Source organism: Artemia sp. Qi Xiang Cuo, chromosome 15, assembly GCF_049724085.1.
Source record: "Artemia sp. Qi Xiang Cuo chromosome 15, ASM4972408v1, whole genome shotgun sequence".
In the NCBI taxonomy this organism is placed as follows: Eukaryota; Metazoa; Arthropoda; class Branchiopoda; order Anostraca; family Artemiidae; genus Artemia; species Artemia sp. Qi Xiang Cuo.
Window position 1 is genome coordinate 5,231,038 of NC_142808.1, and position 27,115 is coordinate 5,258,152.

A 27,115-nucleotide genomic window follows, 5' to 3' on the forward strand; every position below is an offset into this window, starting at 1 on the left:
TTCCATACCCAGGTCCCTCCCATTTGGGAGGGAGGAGGATTTTGAAAAGACAACAACATGTTTATCATTTAAAAAATAAAGACTCGAGTCGTGAAAATATACAGCTCTATAGAGGGTGTTGAAGTTATACACCCAGCCCTATACCTCTTTATGTAAAAGTCAGCTTATTATAGTTGATAGTGTTTAATCACCCACCCCTCAACATCCTCACGCACAAGTCAGCTTATCAGCCTCTTTATGTAAAAGTCAGCTTATTGTAGTTGATAGTGTTTAATCAACCACCCCTCAACCTGCTTATGTAAAAGTCAGCTTATTATAGTTGCTAGTGTTCAATCACCCACCCCTCAACCTCCTTATGTAAAAGTCAGCTTATTATAGTTGATAGTGTTTAATCACCCACCCCTCAACATCCTTATTTAAAAGTCATCTTATTATAGTTGACAGTGTTTAATCACCCACCCCTCAACCTTCTTATGTAAAAGTCAGCTTACTATAGTTGATAGTGTTTAATCACCCACCCCTCAACCTCCTTATGTAAAAGTCAGCTTATTATGGTTGATACTGTTTAATCACCCACCCCTCAACCTCCTTATGTAAAAGTCAGCTTATTATAGTTGATAGTGTTTAATCACCCACCCCTCAACATTCTTATTTAAAAGTCAGCTTATTATAGTTGACAGTGTTTAATCACCCACCCCTCAACCTCCTTATGTAAAAGTCAGCTTACTATAGTTGATAGTGTTTAATCACCCAGCCCTCATCATCCTTATGTAAAAGTCAGCTTATTATAGTTGATAATGTTTAATCACCCACCCCTATACCTCTTTATGTAAAAGTCAGCTTATTATAGTTGATAGTGTTTAATCACCCACCCCTCAACATCCTTATGTAAAAGTCAGCTTATTATAGTTGATAATGTTTAATCACCCAACCCTCAACCTCCTTATGTAAAAGTCAGCTTATTATAGTTGATAATGTTTAATCACCCACCCCTCAACATCCTTATGTAAAAGTCAGCTTATTATAATTGACAGCGTTTAATCACCCACCCCTCAACCTCCATATGGAAAAGCCAGCTTAATATAGTTGATAGTGTTTAATCACCCACCCCTCAAATCCTTATGTAAAAGTCAGCTTATTATAGTTGATAGGGTTTAATCTCCCACCCCTATACCTCTTTATGTAAAAGTCAGCTTAATATAGTTGATAGTGTTTAATCACCCACCCCTCGACCTCCTTATGTAAAAGTCAGCTTATTATAGTTGACAGCGTTAAATCACCCAACCCGCAACCTCCTTATATACCTCTTTATACCTCCACTTCTATACCTCCTTATGTGAAAGTCAGCTTATTATAGTTGACAGTGTTTAATCACCCACCCCTAAACATCCTTATGTAAAATTCAGATTAATATAGTTGATAGTTTTTTATCACCCACCCCTCAACCTTCTTATATAAAAGTCAGCTTATAGTTGATAGTGTTGAATCACCCACCCCTCAATCTCCTCATGTAAAAGTCAGCTTATTATAGTTGACAGCGTTAAATCACCCAACCCGCAACCTCCTTATGTGAAAGTCAGCTTATTATAGTTTGTAGTGTTTAATCACCCAGCCCTCATCATCCTTATGTAAAAGTCAGCTTATTATAGTTGATAATGTTTAATCACCCACCCCTATACCTCTTTATGTAAAAGTCAGCTTATTATAGTTGATAGTGTTTAATCACCCACCCCTGAACCTCCTTAGGTAAAGGTCAGCTTATTATAGTTGATAGTGTTTAATAACCTACCCCTCAACCTCTTTATGTAAAAGCTACCTTATTATAATGTAAAAGTCAGCTTATTATAGTTGATAGTGTTTAATCACTCACCCCTCAACCTCCTTATGTAAAAGTCAGCTTATTATAGTTGATAATGTTTAATCACCCACCCCTCAACCTCCTTATGTAAAAGTCAGCTTATTATAGTTGATAGAGTTTAATCACCCACCCCTCAACATCCTTATGTAAAATTCAGCTTATTATAGTTGACAGTGTTTAATCATCCATCCTTATACCTCTTTATGTAAAAGTCAGCTTAATATAGTTGATAGTGTTTAATCACCCACCCCTCAACCTCCTTATGTAAAAGTCAGTTAATTATAGCTGATAGTATTTATTATGATTTACTGGTTGTTTAACTTGTAAAAGTCAGCTTATTATAGTTGATAGTGTTTAATCACCCACCCCTCAACCTCCGTATGTAAAAGTCAGTTAATTATAGTTGATAGTATTTATTATGATTTACTGGTTGTTTAACTAATTCGTCTAGCATATAGAAGGAAATTAAAGGGGAAAAAACAATTAAAGGGATTAATATACATAGGCTTACTTTATAAACACTACCCAAATTTCATATTATTATCTAGACTATCTCTACCTCATCAGAGTCGCATGTAGGGTATCTATTAATCTAAAAGAAAACCATGGCTTTTCGCATTTGACCTGTGAACATCTATTGATATTTAAGCCGGATTAAATTTGGAATAAATTACAGTGGATTGTAGTGACCGTCAGTTTCGAAATAAGTGAAATAATAAATTTATATTTACGGACTATTTTACCATTTGGATATATTTACTCAGTCATATAAGGTCATCTATTATTTTACTATCTTTTTAATTTGATTTGATAATCTGATTATAATTCAATTTTGCTAATAAGCGGGCAGAAGAGGGGAGTTTCTTGTCGCAAGGGCCGTTGTACCTGCCGGGAATGTTACTCCCTTAAACTGCAGGGATCTGGTAGCAGGAAACTACACTTCCTTTGCTTATTGGTATCTGTTTCTTATGATGTGTATAGAGAATAATGAATAATGGAGTTGTTTTTTCGCCAGTTTCAAATTTTTTGCAATTTAAACGTGACAATGGAGTGAATGAAAATAAAATACTGAAATTTGGAAAGAAGTTTTTTTGGACTTGCCGAGTGTAATCAAAGCTAAAAAACTCCTCTACGATGCGGCTGTACCTGGGACTGAGCTTCCGAGAAGACAGGGGCCGAAGGCTTTGGAAAGCCATCTGAAGGATATGTTAAGTATATTTGAGAAATGTGACAATGAAGTCATAGACCAACCAATGTTTGTAATTTGTTCTCCAAATGATGTACCTATCATTCCTGCTTTGGTTTATTCGAGTTTGAACGCGAAATTGAATAGAATGGAACACTTCCTAAAGACTGTTTCAAGTAAGTTCGATTCGTATGATAATCACTTTCCACCATTGCCTGCCTGTGCAACGCCGTCAACTGACTCTCACACCACTGTTGTTGTCTCTAAAGTGCTGCAAACACTAAATGACCCGATAAAACGCAAAGAAGTGCTCGATAAACTGAGCTGTCATGATGCAGTTAACAAGCTGAGTTTGCGAGGTGACAAAGGGCTAATCAATGTTAAAAAATCTGCTGCTGAAGAATTCAAAGACTCTATTTCAGTAATTTTAGCAGAATCCATCCAAGGTGATCACTAAACGGTTTTTCGGGATAGTCAGAGGAATATCGAAGGAATTAGACCTCTCATTCTCGCAAGAATATCCAGGTGTGGTGGAAGCTATACGGCTCGGTGACACTGGCACGGTTAAACTTGAGTTTTGTGACTCCATGTCAAAAGCCAAGGCTATGCAAAACGGTGTTAAATTTGGATATGAATATTTATCTGTGAAAGAATATCTGTCGGCACCTCGGTGCTGCCTAAAATGCCGTTCGCCAGACCATAAAGTAGCTGATTGTACAAGTTTGGTTGCGAAGTGTGCATGCTGTGCGGGCCCTCATATTTCCACCAAGGATTCTCCCTGCCAGCTTGATGCAAGATGTGCCAATTGTGGTGAACATCATGCCTCCTTTAGTCTTAGATGCAAAGTGCTGAGAGATATCATTGCCAAGAAGAAATGATTGTGCCTGTTTCGATTGTTTCGCTTAATATAAATGGTACTCGTTGAAAGGAGCATTTGATTGATGAATTGTGTGACCAATTTGACATAGTATGCCTTCAAGAACACTTCCTGACTTCTACTAGTATTAACGTGTTAAAAAGAAGTCGCAATCATTCCGTTTTTACAACTAATGCTGAGGTCACTTTTGGTAGACCTTCTGGAGGCCTCGCGTGCATTGGTAAGAATAACCTGAGTTTACTCTCTCCAGTGTGTTTTTATAGTGATAAATTCATCCTTGCGGTTCGGTTTGGTAATACTGTTCTGATAAATGTGTATCTCCCGTGTAACAAAAATACTATTTCCGCTTTAAACGTGTATATGAAAGCCTCGGCTAATCTTAAGGCTATTCTTGCGTCTGTTGTATCGACTGGTTATGATTTCATAGTGGTTGGTGACTTCAACACAGATATTACAAGTCAGTCAGTTCGATCTGATATAGTCCTTGATGCTTTTTCTGCTTATAAAATAGTTGAGAAAAGTGTTGATTATTCATATATTCACCAATCTGGAAGTTTGTCTAATATTGACCATGTAGTTTCCTCGCCAAATATTAATGTATTGACTGTTCTTGTTCATGAAGACTATCGTGATATTGACCACCTCCCGATTTCGTTCTCTGCTTCAGTAGTCGCTTCCCGTTCTACTAGACCATTTACACAAAGTTCTAAGTAGTTTTACAGGAATAACTGGAATAGAGCTAATTTTGCACTTGATATTACTACATTGTCCGCGTTATTGGGTTCTATAAAAGTTCCTTACCATTTGCTTCAAGTTACTGACCGTTTCTCAAATGATAAGCAGTCTCTAAATGAATATTATAATAAAATAATTTGGTGCTTAAAACAAGCAGAGGCCACTGCTGTTCCTCTAGAAAAGATCAAAGTGAAAACTAGAAAACCAGAATGGGTTTTGGACCCAGATTTAAAAGTTGTAAAGAATAAAGCTAAGTTTTGGCTACAAATATGGGTGTCTTGCGGTCGGCCAAATCAAGGAGTTGTCTTTGATCTGAAGCAAAGTACCAAGCGTGCTTATAAAAAACGTTTACGGCAGTCTAGGGTCTCTGGTTTTGATTTTCCTGTGTCGAGAAAGGAGTGGTCTCATGTTATGAGTTCGGATAAGCTTAGTAGTGATTTTTCTGAAAGTCCTATAGCAGTTCATTCTTGGGTGTCCTATTTTAATGATATTTTCAGCAAGGTGAACCGGGAAGTTGAAAAGCTTTTTAGTAACCTTCTTGAGTCATGTTTGCCTAATCATATTTCTCAGAGTAATGTATTACCAGTTTCTACTGTTGATATTGGTCAAGCTATTAAGAACATGCAATCTATCTCTGTTGATCAAGACGGAATTCGTCTTATCATCTAAAAGTAGGTTGCCACACTTTGATAGATCATCTTCAGCTACTGTTTCAGTTGTGTTTATCTACTTCTATGGTTCCCGACAGCTTTCTCTGTGGCACAGTCACCTCGGTTTTGAAGCGTGGAAAAACTTCGTCAGAAGTGTAGTTCTTATCGACCAATTACTGTTTCGTGCACTCTTAGTTAAGTTTTTGAATATATTCTTCTCCCTTTCATTTCAGAAAATGTTAATTTTGGTGAAAACCAATTTGGCTTTCAAAAAAGGCTGGGATATCAGCACGCCCATCGTGTTCTAGCTTCCCTCCTGTTGCAATCTGTGAATGATAAATCTCCTCTTCATATCTGTGCTCTTGATCTTTCGAAAGCTTTCGATAGTATAGTCCACTCACATGCAATTTATTCCCTTTTTTCCAAGAATATTAACCTTTCTATTGTTGTTTTGTTACGGTACTGGTATTCAAATTCTTTTATTCGGGTAAAATGTAATCGAGTAGTTTCTGATTCAAAGGTGTTTCTTCGGCGTGGGGTCCGTCAAGGTGGTGTGCTTTCTCCAACTATTTTTAAGTTATGTATTGCTCCTATTCTTTCATCCTTGCCTTCGACTTTCATTTCTGATGGAATTGATTTCTCGAATCTTGCTTATGCGGACGATGTTCTCCTTGTCAGTCGTTCTAGGTCTGCACTCTCACATTCTGTCAGCTGGATCTCCAACCAGTTCAGACGGATTGGGTTTATGTTGAATTTTGATAAGTGCAAATATATTTCATTTAATTCGAGTGCGAGTCTCCCTCTTAATTGTGTTTTTTTCTCTATTCCCTGTGTCTCTTCTTTTCGGTGGCTTGGTCTTCACATTACTAATAATCTCAAAACACTTCAGGCTCTGACAGTTTCTAATGCAAAAAAAAAAAAATTCAGATAGGATATTCAAAAATTGTTGCAAATAGAGGGATGTACAATAGAAAAGCGCTTGGGAAATTATATTTTTCATTTTGCGATCATTCTATTCTTTTTTTATCTGGTTTTCTTCCAATTCTGAAGCCTGAAGATCTGAATTCTATCCGGACTTATTATTTTAAATTTTCTCGGTACCTTTTGTGCCTCCCTCCGTGGTTCCGGAACCGGCATCTAATATCGCAGTTCGGCCTCCCTGATTTACGGGAAAAAGTTACTGTGCTTGCGGGAAAGCTGTCGTTGTCTGCAGGTCTTACTGCGCACCATAATTTACGTCGTCTTATTAAATAATTGTTAAGTGTGCAAGTTTGCTTTTTTTTTTTTTTTTTTTTTTTTTTTTTTTTTTTTTTTTTTTTTTTTTTATGTACTCCGCTTCTTTTTTATAGTGGGCAATGAATAAATTATTATTATTATTATAGAATTTTAGGGAGGGCGAAGTGATTCGAGTTTTGTGTTAAAAAATATGAAAAAAGAACTGACTCATTGCAGAAAAAAAGTCGGTCAGTTTTGATACCTAGATACCTAGTTTTGATACCTAGGCCGACACTAAATGTTTATAAAACGCAAAGCCTGTGCAGGAGTTTTCAGATACAAATAAAATTTAGTCATATTCATATCTTTTTTGTTTTGTTACTTTTTTGTTTCGTTTTCAATATAATCATTTTTACATGAACAGAATCTGGGAAATTAAAAAGGTTTAAGATTTTGCAGTATCTCAAATAAGTACTGAATTTCCTTAAAAAGAACAAAGGTTTGGTTTAAATTTTTACCCCCACCCCCTTTTTTTCGATTAGCTGTTAACACTTTACCTGGTAGAAGATCAAGCGAATTAATTCCTTCATTAGTAACAAGTTCAGCAAGCACTTCCAAAATTAAGGCTTCTTCTATTTGGTTCAGTTCTCCAGGTGTAATCTCCAACAAATTCTGTAATATACACTATTTATAAATAACATATTATAATAAACATAACTTAATATAATACACATACTTCTACATAACACATTTTAACTTTAAAAAACATAATATTACAAGCAAAACATGGCATAATAAGCATTTTCACATAGCCTTGTATAAAGTATATACTTACGTACATAAATGCACATGGCAGCCACTTCTAAAGGATTCAAAGGAGATTCCCGTGATGGAATCCCTAATTATAATCGTTCTTTTTATCTACATCATATAAAATTTTCACCACTTCACCATACAAAATCCGTACACCATAATAAATTTCCCCACACCATAGAAAAACGCACTAGAAATTTAAGACTTTGCGTTACGTTATGCGATTTCAAGTAGGCAAATTTTTGTGTGTAACGCAGGCAATGATAAGTAGACTATATAAATGTTTTTACTTTTATAAAATTAATAAATCAAACAATATAAGCATTTTGATTACTAAATATCAGTATATGCATATTAAACTGACAATGCACATTCATCTGTATTTTTTTCAGTAAAGTACAAATTTTGTTCTGGCCTTGGGAAGACATAGGGGCTTTGAACCCAACCTATTTTAATTTCTGCTCGTTTTGAGTTTGACTCGGTTATTTATTGTAATTTCTGTTCGTTTTGGGTTTCATTTATTTATCGACGCTGATTTGTGGTAGTTTCACGCTTGGTAGATTATTTGATTTTATTTTTGCTATTTTTTGTTTAATGGAGTTCTTTACTTTCCTTTGAGAAACTTATTTTGTGGAAAAAGTTTTTTTTTATTTAATTTCTGTTCGTTTTAAATTGACATAGTCTTTTCAGGGAAAAAGAAAATAATGCTTTAAATCTTTTCGTTTTTTATGACTTTATGGTTTGGCCTGCTATTTGTATGCTGGAGAAACATTTTCAGCAATTTTTAACAACAAACACCCTTTTAAAAATCTGGACACAAATACTACTGTTTGATTTAGTTTCATAGCTTCTTTAGTTGATATGAAATAAAAAACTTGATACCAATCACAAAAAAAATCTGTTTACTTTCTTTGATAAGCTTGGATACACTTACGTTACTTTGATTTGGTTAAATTTTAAGAGCAGAAGTAGCCCCAAAAGTTTTAACATAGTACCCTCAGTGGTTCTTGGGATACTGCTGAGATGCCTCATAGGGAATTAGCATTAACACTGTACATTTTTATTTAATCTTAAGGCAGCATTTAGTTTTTAAAAATAATGGGCAAATGGGAGGGTGGGCGTGGGAAGGTGAGAGTGGAAGGGTGATTAGTTGCCCTCCAATTACTTTTGACTATTAAAAAGAGCATCAGTCCTTTCTATTATCAATCGAATGAGCCCTTTTCGAAGTTTCCATGACAACTCTTTCGATAGGAACTGCCCTGGTCTAAACAAAAACAACAAAAAATAATACATTATACCCACAACGATCTTTAATATAAAAATGTCAAGCCTTCCAATCACTTTCGACTATTAAAAAGGGCACTAGGCCTTTTGATTTCCAATCAAATGAGCTCTTTTGGAAATGCAACGCTTTCTATAAATACCTTATATGCCCCAGGGCAAAAATTACAACCCTTACCCTAAGATCTGTTAGGGTGGTTGTCATCCTCTATGACCGAATTTCCAGAACTTTCAACTATGTTAAACAAAATGGCTATCTCAAAATTTTGACTGGATGTGTTTGGGGAAATGGTAGGCGTGAGAGGGGCGGTAGTCGCTCTCCAATCACTTTCAACTATTAAAAATGGCTCTAGCCCTTTCAATTTCCAATCAAATGAGCCCGTTTGAAGTTTCTACGACAAAACTTTCAATAAAAATCTGATATGCCCCCAAGGCATAACTTACAACCCTTGCCCTGAGTCCTCAGGGGGGGGGGGGTTGTCATTCTCAAAGACCTAGTTTCCAGAACTTTTTACTACTTTGAATAAAATTTCTATCTGAAAATTTTGATTGGAAGTGTTTGGAGGAATGTTGGGCGTGAGTTACCCTCCAATCACTTTCGACTATTACAACAGGCACTAGCCCTCTCAATTTCAAATTGAATGAACCCCTTTTGAAGTTTTACGACAACTCTATCTATAAAAACTTTATATACCCCCAGGGCAGAACTTACAACCTTTGCCCTTGGGGCTCGGAGGGGGGTTTGTCATCCTTAAATATATAATTTCCAGAACTTTCATCATTTCCAGTTTTTGGGGAAATGGCGGGCGTAAGAGGGGGGTTAATTACTATGCAATCACTTTCGACTATTAAAAAGGGCAATTTCAATTTCCAATTAAATGAGCTCTTTTTGAAATTTCTATAACAACTTTCTATACAAACTTTATATGACCCCAGGGCATAACTTACAACCCTTGCACTGAGGGCTTTGAGGGGAGTTATCATCCTAAAAGACCTAATTTTAAGAACTTTCAACTACGTTGAACAAAATGGATATCTCAAAATTTTGATTGGATGTGTTTGGGAAAATGGTCGGCATGAGAGGGGTGTTAGTCGCTCTCCAATCACTCTCAACTATTAAAAAAGACACTAGCCCTTCCAATTTCCAATTGAATGAGCCCTTTCGAAGTTTCTACGATTTCAATAAAAACCTTATATGCCCCCAGGGCATAATTTACAACCCTTGCCGTGATGACTGTGGGGGGGGGGGAGGGGTTGTCATCCTTAAAGACCTAATTTCCAAAACTTTCAACTACGTTGACTAAAATGGCTACCTGAAATATTGATTGGATGTGTTTGGGGAAAAGATGCGCGGGAGAGGGGGGTTAGTTGCCCTCAAATCACTTTCGACTATTAAAAAGGGCACTAGCCCTTAGAATTTCCAATCGAATGAGCTCTTTTTCAAGTTTCTACGACAAAGATTTCAATAAAAACCTTAAATGCCCCCAAGGGCATAACTTATAACCCTTAACCTGAAGACTGTGGAGGGAGTGTCCTGCTCAAAGGTATAATTTCCTGAACTTTTGAACTGCGTGGAACAAAATGGCTATCTCAAAATCTGTATTGGATATGTTTGGGGAAATGGTGGGCGAAGAAGGGGTGTTAGTTGCTTTCCAATCACTTTCGACTATTAAAAAGAGCACTAGCCATTTCAATTTACAATCGAATGAGCCCTTTTTGAAGTTTCTACGACAACGCGTTATATAGAAACCTCATATGCCCCCTGGGCATAACTTACAACCCTTGCCCTGAGGGTTGCGGGGGGGGGGACGCTGTCATCCTCAAAGACCTAATTTCCAGAACTTAAAACTACGTTGAATAAAATGTCTATCTTAAAGTTTTGATTAGATGTGTTTGGGGAAAAGGTGGGCGTGAGAGGCGGGTTAGTTACCCTCTAATCACTTTCGACTATTAAAAAGCGCACTAGCCCTTTGAATTCCCAATCGAATGAGCCTATTTTGAAGTTTCTACGACAATGCCTTCTATAAAAAGCCTTATATGCCCCCAGGGCATAACTTACAACCCTTGCCCTAAGCGCTGTGAGGGACTGTCATCCTCAAAAACATAATTTTTATCTTGAAATAAACTACGCTGAACAAAATGGCTATCTCAAAATCTTGATTGGATGTGTTTCGGGAAATGGTGGGCGTGGAAGGGTTGTTAGTCACCTTCCAATCCCTTTCGACTATTAAAAACGGCACAAGCCACTCCAATTTCCAATTGAATGAGCCCTTTTTGAAGTTTCTACGACAATTTCTTCGATACGAAGTGTCCTGCTCTAAAGGAAAAAATTCATAAATAATACATTGTGCCAACATCGTTCTTATATGCCCCCAGGGCATAACTTAAAACCCTTGTCCTGAGGGTTGTGGGGGAGTGTCCTCCTCTTTACTTAGTCCCCGTTTCTTATCTTGTTCTCGAGTATCCCCGTTCTTTACTTAGGCAGCACGATCGCGCTCTCTATGATTTATACAACAACTTTCTATATAAACCTTATATGCCCCCAGGGCATAACTTACAACCCTTGCACTGAGGGCTCTGAGGGGGTTATCATCCTAAAACACCTAATTTCCAGAACGTTTAACTACTTTGAACAAAATTGATATCTAAAAATTTTGATTGGATGTGTTTTGGAGAACGGTGGGCGTGAGAGGGGTGTTAGTCGCTCTCCATTCACTCTCAACTATAAAAAAAGAAACTAGCCCTTCCAATTTCCAATTGAATGAGCCCTTTCGAAGTTTATACGATTTCAATAAAACCTTATATGCCCCCAGGGCATAATTTACAACCCTTGCCGTGATGGCTGTGGGGGGCAGGGGTTGTCATCCTTAAAGACCTAATTTCCAAAACTTTCAACAACGTTGAATAAAATGGCCGTCTAAAATATTGATTGGATGTGTTTGGAGAAGAGATGGGCGTGAGAGGGGGGTTGTTTGCCCTCGAATCACTTTCGACTATTAAAAAGGGCACTAGCCCTTAGAATTTCCAATCGAATGAGCCCTTTTTCAAGTTCCTACGACAAAGATTTCAATAAAAAACTTAAATGCCCCCAAGGGCATAACTTATAACCCTTAACCTGAAGACTGTGGAGGGAGTGTCCAGCTCAAAGGTATAATTTCCTGAACTTTGAACTGCGTGGAACAAAATGGCTATCTCAAAATCTTTATTGGATATGTTTGAGGAAATAGTGGGCGAAGAAGGGGTGTTAGTTGCTTTCCAATCACTTTCGACTATTAAAAAGGGCACTAGCCATTTCAATTTACAATCGAATGAGCCCTTTTTGAAGTTTCTACGACAACGCGTTGTATAGAAACCTTATGTGCCCCCTGGGCATAATTTACAACCCTTGCCCTGAGGGCTGCGGGGGGGGGGGGGGCCGGTGTCATCCTCAAAGACCTAATTTCCAGAACTTAAAACTATGTTGAATAAAATGGCTATCTTAAAGTTTTGATTAGATGTGTTTGAGGAAAAGGTGGGCGTGAGAGGCAGGTTAGTTACCGTCTAATCACTTTCGACTATTCAAAAGGACACTAGCCCTTTGAACTCCCAATCAAATGAGCCTATTTTGAAGTTTCTACGACAACACCTTCTATAAAAAGCCTTATATGCCCCCAGGGCATAACTTACAACCCTTGCCCTACGCACTGTGAGGGACTGTCATCCTCAAAAACATAATTTTTATCTGGAAATCAACTACGCTGAACAAAATGGCTATCTCAAAATCTCGATTGGATGTGTTTCGGGAAATGGTGGGGGGAAGGGTTTTTAGTCACCTTCCAATCCCTTTCGACTATTAAAAACGGCACAAGCCACTCCAATTTCCAATTGAATGGGCCCTTTTTGAAGTTTCTGCGACAATTTCTTCGATACGAAGTGCCCTGCTGTAAAGGAAAAAAATAATAAATAATACATTGTGCCAACATCGTTCTTATAGGCCCCCAGGGCATAACTTAAAACCCTTGCCCTGAGGGTTGTGGGGGAGTGTCCTCCTCTTTACTTAGTCCCCGTTTCTTATCTTGTTCTCGAGTATCCCCGTTCTTTACTTAGGCAGCACGATCGCGCTGTCTATGATTTATACAAAAACTTTCTATATGAACCTTATATGCCCCCAAGGCATAACTTACAACCCTTGCACTGAGGGCTCTGAGGGGGTTATCATCCTAAAACACCTAATTTCCAGAACGTTTAACTACTTTGAATAAAATTGATATCTCAAAATTTTGATTGGATGTGTTTTGGAAAACGGTGGGCGTGAGAGGGGCGTTAGTCGCTATGCAATCACTTTCAACTATTAAAAAAGGCACTAGCCCTTTCAATTTCCAATTGAATGTGCCCTTTTGAAGTTTCTACGACAACGCTTTCTACAAAAACTTTATATGCCCCTAGGGCATAACTTAAAATCCTTGCACTGAGGGCTCTGAGGGGGATATCACCGTAAAATACCTAATTTCCAGAGCGATCAACTACGTTCAACAAGATGGATATCTCAAAATTTTGATTGGATGTGTTTGGGAAAATAGTGGCGTGAGAGGGACGTTAGTCGCTATCCCATCACTTTCAACTATTAAAAAAGGCACTAGGCCTTTCAATTTCCAATTGAATGAGCCATTTTGAAGTTTCTAAGACAACGCTCTCAATAAAACTTTATATTCCTCCAGGGCATAACTTACAACCCTTGCCCTGAGGGCTCTGGGGGAGGGGTTGTCATGCTTAAAGATCTGATTTCCAAAACTTTCAACTACTTTGAATAAAATGGCTGTTTGGGGAAAAGGTGGGAGTGAGAGTGGGGTTAGTTGCCCTCAAATCCCTTTCGACTATAAAAAGGGTACTAGGCCTTTAAATTTAAAGTTGTATTAGCCTTTTTTCAAGTTTCTACGACAAAGATTTCCATAAAAACCTTATATGCCCCCAGGACATAACTTATAACCCTTGTCCTGATGACTGTGGGGAGAGTGTCCGGCTCAAAGGTATAATTTCCTGAACATTGAACGTCGTGGGATGAATTGGTTATCTCAAAATGTTTATTGGATGTGTTTAGGGGAATGATGGGCGTTGGGGGGGGGGGGCTAGTTGCCCTCCAATCACTTTCAACTATTAAAAAGGGCCCTTCTCCTTTGAATTTCCAATCGAATGAGCTTTTTTGAAGTTTCTACGACAACACTTTCTATAAAAACCTTATATGCCCCCAGAGGGGGGGGGGAGTGTCCTCCTCAAAAACATATTTTTTATCTGGAAATCAACTACTCTGAACAAAATGGCTATCTCAAAATTTTGATTGGATGTGTTTGGGGGAATGATGGGCGTGGGGGGGAGGGCAATTGCCTTCCCAATCATGTTCGACTGTTAAAAAGGGCACTAATATTTTCAATTTTCAATTGAATGAGTACCTCTTGAAGTTTCTACGACAACATTTTCTATATAAACATAGCATGCCAAGAGGGCACGACTTACCGCACGTACCTTAAGGGCTATGGGGAAGTATCCGCCTCAAAAGCGAAATATCTAACATGAAACCAACAACGTATACCCAACTAATTATCTATACATTTGGATGCAATATGGGTCAAAGCATAATTGGTGTGGAAGAATTTTTAGTTGCCTTCCAAACACTTTCGACTATTAAAAAGGGAACAAGGCACTCCAATTTCCAATTGAATGAGCCCTTTTCGAGGTTCCTACGACAACTACTTCGATTTGAACTGCCCTTCAATAAAGGAAAAAAATAATAAATGATGAGTTTTAGCAACATCGGTTGTAAATGTGATTTTGTTTACACTTGCGACCCCTTGCCTTAAAGACAAGTTGGGATTGTCCTATCCAAAACATCCTTACTATCGGGGTATCAACCCCACTGTACATAGGGGCTGCCTCAAAATTGCGATTGGAGTTGCTTTTGAAAATGATGAGATTGGGGGGGGGGGGGGGCTAGTTTCCCTCTAATCACTTTCGACTATTAAAAAGGGTACTAGCCAGTCCAACTTTCAATCGAATGAGCCCTTTTCGAAGTTTCTACGACAACTCCTTCTATACGAAGTGCCCGGCTATGGAAAAAAAAATAATAATACATTGTGCCCACATCCTTCTTTACTTACTTAGGTAGCGCTATCGCGCTGCCTATCAAAAAAGGGCACAATAACTTCCGATTTACAATCGAATGAGCCCCCTCCGAAGTTTCTATATCAACTGCCTCTATGAAAAAAAATGAAGCCTTATAGCCTTGGAGTTGGTGGAGAGAGGCTAGTTGCCATCAGATCACTTTTGACTCTTAAAAAGGAGACTAGAGCTTTCAATTTCTAATCATTTGAGTCCCTTCCGAAAATTATACGACCACCTTTCCTGTAGAGACCTTATATTCCCCTGGGGTATAAGTCACAACCCTTCTCCCGGATTTCGGGGGGGGGGGGTATGTTGACCCCGAAGTTTTGTCATCGAATCGTTGGACTATTTAAAAAAAATGGCTATCTCGAAATTTTGATTGGATTCACTTGGGGAAAAGAGGGGGAGTGGGGTATATGCCCACCAGTCACTTTTGGTGACTCTTAAAAAGGTAAATAGAAATTTCAATTTCCAATCAAATAAGCCACCTCTGATGTTTATACGACAGCCCCTTTCATAAAAACTTATCTGCCCCCGGGGCATAACTTAAAACACTTCCCCCGGGCTCTGGGGGGTTGTGTTGACACCCGGTTTTTTGTTATTTAATCTATAACCTATTTTTAACAAAATAGTTATCTCAAAATTTTGATCAGATACATTTGGGGAAAAAGAGGCCCTGGGGGGACTAGTTGCCCTCCGATCACTTTTTACTCTTAAAAAGGGCACTAGAAATTGCGATATAAAATCAATGAGCCCCCTCCAAAGCTTATACTACCATCTCTTTTCTAAAAACCTTACATGCCCCCAGGGCATAATTTACAGCGCTTGCCCCCAGGTTCTGGTGGGATGTACTATCCCTGGAGCTTTGTTATATGATTTTTGGTCCATCTTTAACAAAATGGCTGTATAAAAAAAATCGATCGCATGCTTTTGGGGAAAAGAGGGTTAGGGGGGGGGGGTAGTTGTCATTGTATCACTTTTTACTCTTAAAAAGGGGATTAGAACTTTCAATTTCTAATCATTTGAGTCCCCTCCAAGGTTTTATGACCACTTCTTCCATAAGAGTTTTATGTGCCCCCAGGGCTATGGAAGGTGATGTTGACTCCGATATTTTTGTTATCTGATCGTTGAGTATTTCAAACAAACTGGCAATCCCAAAAATATTTTCGGATGCACCTGGGGAAAGTGGGTGTGTGTGCGTGGCGGAGGGGGGAGGGGTATATGCCCTCTGACCTCTTTTGACTCAAAAAGCTAACTAGAACCTTCAATTTCCAATCAAATAAACCATCTCTGAAGTTTATACGACATCCCCTTACATGAAAACCTTATACACCTCCGGGGTATAATTTATAACACTGGCCCCCGGTCTCTGGGGGGTCGTGTTGATCCCCGGAGTTTTTATTATCTGATTTTTTGACTATTTTTAATAAAATGGCTATCACTTATTTCTATTGGATGGGTTTGGGAAAAAAGGGCGTCGGGCGGGGAGGTCTATCTCCCCCAAGAACTCTTTTGACGCTTAAGAAATGAACTAGAACTTTCAGTTTCCAATCAAATGAGCCCTCTCTGAACTTTATACGAGCATCCCTTCTATAAGAACCATATATGCCCTCAAGGCATAACTTACAACGCCTGCCTCCAGACCTCTGGGGGTTGAGTCGACCCCGCAGTTTTCGTTATATGATCCTTGAACTGTTTTTAACAAAATGGCTATCTCAATTTTTTATCGGATGTATTTTTGGGGAAAAAACGTGGGGCGGGGGGGGGGGGGCTAGTTGCACTTCGATCTCTTTTGACTCTTAAAAACAGAACTTGAAATTTGAATTTCCAATCAAATGAGACCTATTTGTAGTTTATACAAGCGTCTCTTCTATAAGAACCATATATGCCCCCAGGTCATAACTTAAAACGCCTGCCTCCAGACCCTGGGGGGTTGTATCGACCCCGGAGTTTTGGTTATATGATTTTCAAACTATTTTTAACAAAATGGCTATCTAGTAGTTTTTACTGGATGTATTTGGGCAAAAAGGGCGTGGGGGGGGGGGGCTAGCATCCCTCCGATCATTTTTGACTCTTAAAAAGGGCACTAGAACTTCCTATTTCCAATCGAATGAGCCCCGTTTCCTGTTTATACGACGACCCCTTCCATATGAAGTGCCTCTGGGAAAAAAAATAATAAAACATTGGAGCCGTAAGGCCTTTACTATAGGCAACGCTATAGCGTTGCCTCTGATACTACCAAGGTAAGTGAAGTTGTCTACTTGATCGATAATTTCTTCACCCAACGTCACCTTTTCATCTTCAGTTATTCCGAGCCTTAACGACTTAGTCTTCTTAACAACAATTTAAAGCCTATTCTAGCACCCTAAACTCACAAAACCTCTAAAAGTACATTTTGCTCACACTTTCATCTAGGATGTTAAAATCACCAGCAAAATCTAAGTCTAGGAACGCTTTCCTTCCCGATTTGATTTCGTGCTCTCCCATTACCTTTCCTGTGCTCCATAACACAAAGTTCATCAAAATGATCATAATAAGCGGGGATAGTCACAATCCTGATTTAGTACGAAACCAGCTACTAACGCAAGTACGTAATTCGAAAATATTAAAAAAAAAAAATTAATTTGTTATGGGACGGTAAGAGCTACATCAATTTGTAGATCTATCCCGTTTTATCACAGGCAACAGCTTACTCTTTGAGAACGATTTAAGCACAATACCAATTATAAAAATCGTTTGAAACAACATATACAAGTAATCTATTAGGATAGGACCAATAAGATTTAGAAGGGCTGCACGTATTATACCCTTTGGAATCCTTTGTCCAAGGGGCACGGGTTCGATTTCTTGCGTGGTCGGTTATTTGGTTTGGGAGGGGGTCAGAGATGTGAGTCTTTAAGCTCACCCCTAATCAACCCAGCTCTGAATGGGTACCTGAAGAAATTTGGGGAAGGTAAGCAGGAAGGGTGAGCGAAAGTACAGGATGGCTAGCCCTCAACCTCCCATTGCACTTCCTGGCTGAAGGGCCATGAAACGGAGATCAGGACCGCCGGTTTGGACCTAGAGAGGCTAGTGCCGCCATACTTACTCACTTACTTTTTACCTACTTATTAAATACTTGACCTTCAAAATATTCTTCTTGAGCTTTCCAATGACGTGAACCAACATGGAACATGTCACTATGAGGTCACTTTTGAAAGAAATTTCTAGGCTTTGCTTTAACTTTTCTTCCGGACCATCTTTAACATCCTGCGATGGGGCAGCAAACTCACCTTCATACTTTTCGCTAACATTATTGACACTCTTAATACTTTTTGCACAAACATGGCTTTCCCAGAGGGCATTTGTGTTTTCTCGGGCGTTTGCTGAAAAGGGCTTTGTTGCTAACTACTGTGTTTGGAATAAAACTTAGGAAACTTTCGAATAGCGAATTTTAGACGCTATGAACTTTTCTAGATTCTCTTCGGATTTCGACCACGGGCTTCCCTCCCTCCACATTTTACCTCAGAAAGAATTAGATAACAAAGATATTAAGTTACAAACAAGCTTCGTGAAGCTAAACACAAGAAAACTTGTTAAGGAGGCAACATAGAATACGAATCTTCTAAAGATTCGCATTGCTAGTAATTTGGGACACTTCTCTGTCGAGCTTGTCCTGTTCTTGTTTTTTAGTCCACTTATCTGGCGGAATATGATTGAGATTGACACTTACTGAGACCGGGAAGTGGTCAGAAATAAAAACCAAAAGCGTTATATTATCAGACTATTATATTATACTATTAGATGTTGGTTCAGTTTTGTGGTAAATCGTAAGATAATTTAGTTCCTTTGAGCAGAATGATTGGCTGTAGGGCATTTTATCTTCGACTTATACCCTCGAATCTAATCTCTAATGTGATGATTATATTAGAGATTATAACCGTATATACACTGATTGACTATTATATTATATTATTAGATGTTGGTAAAGTTTTATGGTAAATCACAAGATAATTTAGATTTCCTTTTAACCAAATGATTGGCTGTAGGGTATTATATCTTCAACTTATACCCTCAAATCTAATTTCTAACATAGTGATTATATTAGAGATTATAACCGTATATGTACTCACAAATACGAGACATATGAAATTTGTTTAAGTGTCTAAAGGATCCTGAATTCTTTGGAATAAACCTTTAGTTTAGTCTTAGCAAATAAAAAGTGAATAAAAATCAGGTCTTACATTAGTTTGCTCCTTATTCCAAAGATATCCTTTCTTTGCCAGCTTTTTCAAGTTCTTTAAACAATGGATCCGCACCACTCTGTTTGGATCTGTTCGTAGCCGACGCAACAACAAGTTGACCTTATAAAAAATAGACAAAAACGGGATTCGATTAAATTACTTTTGACAGGATTAATTTTATAAACAACAATAGTGAATTTCTGTAAAATAGTAAATTAATAGGAAGAGAAATATTCAAACGCCAAATTTCTCAAAATGCAAGCCAACAGAAACAGCAAACCATACTTAGCATATAATAAACCCTACTGTATGCTATTAAATAAACCATACATTTACATAAATAAAAAAAAACTGTAAAATAAACTGTATAAGTTTAAGTAAAACTATACCCAAGCATAAGCAGACAGAACCTGTGCCTGAAGGGGAGGGTGTGTGTCAGAGACAAGAAAAAGATTGTCAGTCCCTGTTATTTTATTTTTCCAAGGTGGGTTCTTCAGACTATTCTGCCTGCTCGTGTGCGCTGGAGCAAGCCCGTCTAAAATGGGTGGGAAAAGGGGATGATTCGATTACGGTAAATATTAAGGCTGTTATTCAAAAATGAGCACACGACTGGTGGATAAACACTCTGAGGTTAAAGTCACCACAATTAAAGGTGGGCTTGCCCGCCAATCTAAAATCGGATAAAATCGGTAATAGTAAAATACTGCTGATGACATTTTTGGATTCGAAATAAAAAAAAAATTGATACAGAACTGAAAAGCTATTGTTCACAATTCATACCACCCTCTAAAACCAATAAAGAGTTCCCCTTTTTTACTGGAAAAATATACGATTTTAGAATATATAAAAATCATCTTTTAAAGCCGTCTTTTCAAGAGGATAGGTACCAGCCAGTCGAAAGGCCTTAAATTCCCGGGAACAAGCAGCTCGAGTACTTGTACTTCCCATAAGTCATCCTTTTTCGTCTTTTCAAGAGGATAGGTACCAGCCAGTCGAAAGGCCTTAAATTCCCGGGAACAAGCAGCTCGAGTACTTGTACTTCCCATAAGTCATCCTTTTTCCCTGTTTCTTAATTTCCTTTTGTTTTGTGCTATTGTGTTTGTTATAGGTTAATCAAGTGTATTATAATCCTTAAAAAGCAACTAAAAGTTATATAAAGATTGCGTTTATTTTGAAGAAAAGAAAGAGCCTTTTGTTTATCTGATGATTGTCTTGGTATTTGACAAATCAATTATGCATTCAGAGAAAACCTGCTAGAACCCGAAAGGAGTCTGTTGTGGATTCCAGGTGCTGTTTTTTAGAAGAAGAAGAAGGCTCAGAAAGTTATTCCCGGGAAAGGGAGGTCAAATTCGGCTAGAGTATATTTTTATAATTTTTATTATTTTTAATTTTTCCAAGGAACAGGATGTAATTCAGACTGATCTAAGGAAGAATCGCCCATCTCACTTTATTGCGAAGAAATGAATTTAAGAGTGCTCTATTTTTCGGCTCAAGTTTTAGTCTTTACAAAAATGTTTTCAAATCTTCAAAAATTACAAATACTACCTGGAACTTTGAATATTTTAATACTATAAAGGTTTCAACCAGGTATGTCTTTATTAGAGGGGAGGGAGTTAAAGACAAAAAGGAAGTCACTTTTTGGTTCATTAGCTTCTATTTCTCCGGGGAGGCAGACAAATTCAGACCAATGTGGAAAGAAATCGCCACCTTCCTTTAACGTGCAGAAATGAAATCGAGGGTTCTAAAACCTTTAAATATTCAAAAGTTTTAAAGACTATTTCAAAGACCCTTTAATTACTTGACCCTTGAATACTTTAAATGCTTACATTAGTTCTGCCCTAATATTAATGAATAGACGGATGGATGATAGACTTATCTATCAACAAATGAAATGACATCATTTTTATACAATCCTAAAAAGGACTTATGCCAGATTTGCCTCTCACTCACTCGGACTATCTGTCTTGGCTTTTTCTATAATTAGCCATGGCTTGATGCCCGCAAGTACTTGATTTTAATTAGTTCAGTATAAAGGTTTCATCTAGATAGTCATATTAAGTGAGCCCTTTGGCAACGGCTTGGTTTGTAAATAAACAAGTATAGGCTTAATTGTGTTTTATACTTTATTTTTATATAAATTTGGTTGTTCGTTGTTTTTTCTTTTTGCGTTACATCGTTAACTGAAATAAAATATTGAACTGAACCGAAAAACTTTGTTGACATGTGCAAACTATAGAACACAGAAACCAAAAACAAATACAATCAAAATAAGAAGAAAAATAAATCTTTCACATTCATAGTGTCACCTTTATAGGTCCAATTTTCTTGTTCTTCCAAGTCTCATGTCAAATCGTCACCCATTAAACTACTAGACATAAGAAAATCATTTACTGATCAAACATTCAAAACTCAAAGGCTAGTGTTTTCCGCTTTGCTAATCATTTTGGAAATAACCCGCACCCTCTAAAGCGAACAAAAAGATTAGGGTTATAGATGGGGTTTCTGTTGGTGCAAATAAACAGCAACAATTTGTCTATGCATAATGCACATGCGGGGATTGCATACCATATTTCCATCCTCGCTGTGTACCATATTTCAATCCTCAAGTATCATTTCAGTCAAATCCTGTGTCATTTCAGACACATCCCATTAATCAATAATTCAAGCATAAGCACCTTCATCATTCAAAATGAAGATAAAAAAAATGAAATATGTTGTGACACACTGTAGGAGGAACTTTTTAATAATCCAATAAACCCAATACATTATTTCGAAAAAATAAGATAATATTTATTTTCCAATGGCTATCACAAGCTCTAATATAGCCGAATTCACTTCATATAAGAGAAAATAATAAGTCGAAAAATAATAAATAAATATAATAAGAGAAATATATGAATATATATGAATATAGAAATATAAGAATATAGAGAAGAAAAATAATAAGAGAAAAAATATAAGAGAAAAATAAAGCAAAGAAACAACGACTGCAGTAAGACGAAAATTAAAGAAACATCAATCAAGCATAAAAATGGTCAATAAAAGTTTAACCCAAATTAGTGAAATATAACATTTAAAAATAAATTTTAGAAAATGGAAAGATAGTCCTATTATATGCATATAGATATGTAAACAACATCGAATCAAAACCTATCTATTAAATTACAATGAAACGGTTTTAAGGTTTTAACAACAATAAACTGTATTTCTTTTACCACCCTAAGTTTTATTGGATTGTTAAAAGTTCCAGTTTTTTTGTGTAAACCTTGTACAATTAAGCTTGAAACTAAAAGAGCAATTAAAGGACAAATTATGCAAATAATGTTTGAAATTAGAAATTACCATCAAAATTATAAAATCTGAAGGTCTTTTTCCGGGGGGGGGGCAAGGGTCAAAGATTCTACGCCTGTGTATCTGACTGGATTTTAACTAAAACTTTAAGTCGTATAGTGACGTGGAATAAGTAGTGTAGAACGTAGCGGAAAGATTAAATGTCAAAAGGCTAAAAAAATCCCAAACTTTTTTCTTTTTTATTTTTTTCTCTTTTTATATTGGCTTTATATCAGAAAAAGATACAACATACAGAGAAACAAAAGAAAATATATTCATTAACTGTGGTTGAGCCTAACATGAAAAGATTGGTCTTAGTAGTGTGTGTTTATTAAAGGGTCAAATTTCTCAAAAATAATGTCTTAGTCCCAAATCAAAACTTGGGGATAAACCAAAACGGTCAAAAAAGTTATATTGAGGATTTATTTTTAAACAATTATTACAATCAATTAATCATTACAAAATAAGAACACTGGGGAAAATTTTTAACCATGCCCATAAATACAATTTCAAAATAACAATAATGTCACTAATGTCACAAAAAAGGATCTGAAAAGTCAGATGCATACCAATTATAATTCTAAGTGTGGAAAAGTGAAAGCATCCTCTCTATTTCCTTGAATCACACGGTTTAACCCTAAAATTTTTATCTTTTCCATCTTGTACTCTGAAAAATATCACCGGGCTAAGAAATTTGCTTAATAAAAATGTGGTTTTGAAGATTTATTCTTTTTTTAAACAATTATAGTTATACATTACAATCAACTAATGATGCTAAAATAAGAACATTGGAAAAAAATTATAATCATGCCCATAGATACAATTTCAAAATAACCAAAATGTCACTAATGCCATAAAAAATGATCTGAAAAGTCAAAGCATACCAATTATAATTCTAAGTGTGGAAAAGTGAAAGCATCCTCTCAATTTCCTTAACTCACACGGTTTAACTCTTAAAACTTGATCTTTTCCATCTTGTAGTGTGATAAATATCACCGGGCTAAGAAATTTGCTTGATAAAAAAAAGTGGTATCGAGGATTTATTCTTTCTATAAACAATTATAATTAAACATTACAATCAGTTAATCCTTATAAAATAAGAACACTCGAAAACATTTAAAATCATGCCCATAAATACAACGTCAAAACAACCATAATGTCACTAATGTCACAAAAGAGGATGTGAAAGTCAAATGCATACCAATTATAATTCTAAGTGTGGAAAAGTGAAAGCATCCTCTCTATTTCCTTGAATCACACGGTTTAACCCTTAAAACTTTATCTTTTCTATCTTGTACTCTGATAAATATCACCGGGCTAAGAAATTTGCTTAATAAAAAAGTGGTATTGAAGATTTATTCTTTTTTCAAACAATTATAGTTAAACATTTCAATCAACTAATGATGATAAAATAAGAACATTGGAAAAAAATTATAATCATGCCCATAGATACAATTTCAAAATAACCAAAATGTCACTAATGCCATAAAAAATGATCTTAAAAGTCAAATGCATACCAATTATAATTCTAAGTGTGGAAAAGTGAAAGTAATCCTCTCTGTCTCCCTAAATCACTCGTTTTAACTATTAAAACTTGATCTTTTCGATCTTGTAGTCTGATAAATATCACCGGGCTATGAAATTTGCTGAATAAAAAAGCAGTAGCACCAATTCACGAAAATGTGGGGGGGGGGGGCAAGGATTTTTTTCGATTTTTTTTTCAATTAAGATGCAAAAAACAGAACAACATTTAGCAAACATACCTAAAACAGGGGGTAGCGGCGAAGTCACTGCTTGGCAAAATCGTCAACTAATCTATCCAAATCCAGTTTCTTTACCTCCTCTTTTTCAACGGCCATTATCATGAGATCACTGAGTCTGTCGTTTCCCATCGTCGATTGCAGATAGTCTTTCACACGCCCCAATGCCGAGAAGAATCGTTCATTACTGGCAGTGGTTACAGGCAAAGTAGCAACAAGCTTCATCAGTTTTGGCACTGCAGAATAGGCAACTGGGAGGTCGGATAAGATTTCGATAGCTCGAAGAAGATCCATTTTTGAAATATCACTTTTTGACAGATGCAGCTTTGCAAGAGAAAGCTGGAATTCTATGGCATGGTCATCGACACCGAGAATCTCTTGATAATGACACATAACTCTTTCCACTTTCGAAATTTCGAGAAAATTGGAACTTGAGGGGTCGAAGGCAGATAAAGCGTCGAGCAGAGGCATATTCTGCATGAAATGTTGGTCCATCTCACTCGTGAAACGATCTATTACATCAAAGTACAGAAGTTTACCGCAGTCTGATTCAACTGGCTGACTGATATTGCGTTTACCGGTTGTTGAGTTTGAAAGAAAGTCTTTGAGTCGAATGGAAATGACTTGACTTCTCTTGCTTCGAGCACTGGTTTTAGATTGTGGAGATTTCGATTCCTGGATATCGTGTAAAGCCAAGAATTTTGATATGTTTTTGCTTAATTTGTTCCGTTCGTTATCATTTCTCAGCTTTTGTAGTGTCTCATATGTCCCAGAAATCAGTGCAAGTGCCTTATAAATCAACAAACTTCCGGATTGAAGTTGCTCTGATAAACAATTTACAATGACTAATACTTTTTCCATTATGTGTAAAGTAGAAACAAAAAAAGTAGAGTTGATTTTGTCCAGTAGTCCTTTTGCTTCACACGCTGCCTCACCGTTGGAACTATCAGAGACTGCGGCAAGCGCAGCAGCAATACAATCAAATATGGCCTTCACCTTCGAAATAGAGCGGACTGCGTAAAACCAGCGAGTCTGGACGGTTCTCTCTAGCTCCAAGACCTTTTGCCCGCTAATGCGCTGGGATTCCACAAAAAGCTCGTGATGAGTATTGCTGCATGATATAAATGCGTAAAGTCTTTGCAACACAGAGAAAAATTCAGAAAGTTCACTCATATTTCTTAGGCAGTCAGTCATATCCAAGTTTAATCTGTGGGCGTGACAGCGTACATGAACTGCATGAGGCAACTTCTCCCTAAACTGTGCTTGAACTCCGTTAAATTCCCCACTCATAACGGATGCGCCATCATAACATTGGGCAATACACAGCATCAAATCTACACCAAGCTTTTCTATAGTTTTACAAATCGAGGTGGATAAGCTCTTGGGGTCTAATTTTTGCATGTGATAGCAGCCAATTGGTCGCTCCACTACTTTTCCATTTGATATGTACCTGAGTAGGATCGCTAATTGTTCTTTTGTAGAAACGTCTTTTGTCTCGTCGACAAGAATAGCAAAGTAATTAGCTGATTTTACTTCTGAAATAATATCTTGGCATTATTTCCTATCAGTGTAACTGCATCATTTTGGTACTGATGACTGCAATAGTGACTATATCGGCGCTGTAACTTGGCCTTCAGTTTTTCGTCGCCTTTAGACATTTCCTCCATCAATTCAACCCAATTACCCCGGTTTGCAGATGTTTCTGATTCGTCATGACCCCTCAAAGCAAGACCCTGGCGGCCAAGAAAGCAAATAGCGCGAAAAATGTACTTCACATGATCTCTATTTTCCTGAACCTCTTGAGATCTGGATTGAATTAAGGCATTCGCTATAGATTTTGAAGTATCAGTACTCATTATCTTAAATTCCGTCCATGCTGACATACAATGCCTATGTCTTTCAGAACCATCATGTTTCTTTAATAGTGCAGAACTGTCTTTCCACTTGCAAAATCCTGACTCAATGAAAGCCCTTTTTCCAGCAGTTTCTCCAGCCCTTAGAGTCCCCATAGAAAAATGGTGGCAAGCAAAACAAAAAAGGGAATTCAAGTTTTTTTTGAGTATTCAATCTATTCATAAGTCTTATAGTAATGTGCACTGAATTTCCTTCCGTTAGAAGTGGAAGCCGGATATCTCTCAAGAATAGGTTGAGCTGGTTTGTCGTGACGCGTCCTAGAGATATCTGAGAGAGTTTTTTTTACTGCTGCTGGAACGCGCAAGGGGTTCAGCGATGCAGACCGAACTTTCATGTTGATCTGATCCATTTATTGTTCCGCTTGTTTCCGAAATTCTGTCACAGGTGGGGGAATTTATCTCAACTAACCCGAAACTTTGGGCGCTGACACTATTGCCAGTTTCTTGCACTAAAGTTTCTCCATTTTTCTTCCGCATCTTCACCGAAAAATAAATCCAAAGTTTTTTGTCGCTTTTTACTCATAGTTAAACGAGTAGTAGACAAGGACATCACTCAGACACGGCAGGAGAATAACTGAAGAAACACGTAGAGACTCACTTAGAAAATCACTCCCTTACTCCACGGTAAAACTACCCCGCTTAGAAACTCCATAAACCAATCACTTACATATCCTGTTCACGACAGTCCCATACACTCGACTAGGACTAGTCATTCCATAAACTATTCAACAACGTCAAGAATCTGCTGACCAAAACCCCCCTTGAAACCCTAGAACACATTTGACATTTCCTTTCTTAGCTACTAAAAAAGGCAATATACAAAACTCATAGTTTACAACAAATTCTTCACAAGAACAATAACGAAACGGGTACTGACCACATGAAGCTTAGTGTTGAATGAACCCAACTCAGAAATAAAATAGTGTAGACGCGCTCGCTCTTAGACATTTCAAAACAAGATTATATAATTAGGGCACCAGTTTGTTGGTCGTATTTATTGGACCAGTTGCTGGTTTAATATAGCACATAGCTAAAATAGAAAATTGCTGTGAAATATAAATAAGAAGGTAATTTTCAAAGTCTAGGGGGTGGGGGCATGGCCCCCCCTGCCCCCCCCCCCCCTAATTGGCGTCCCTGTA

General features: G+C 37.3%; 1 protein-coding gene across 1 annotated transcript in view; it reads right to left on the reverse strand.

The window, feature by feature from the left end:
* The window catches only part of defl (Integrator complex subunit 7), a 156,684-nt gene that overhangs the window by 90,316 nt on the left and 39,253 nt on the right, over nucleotides 1-27,115 (reverse strand). The window contains exons 6-7 of the mRNA XM_089101069.1: nucleotides 18,974-19,093; nucleotides 7,079-7,193 (exon numbers count right to left, since the gene is read on the reverse strand). Coding sequence (XP_088957195.1) covers nucleotides 7,079-7,193; nucleotides 18,974-19,093 — 235 coding nt within the window. The remainder of the gene's footprint in view (nucleotides 1-7,078; nucleotides 7,194-18,973; nucleotides 19,094-27,115) is intronic.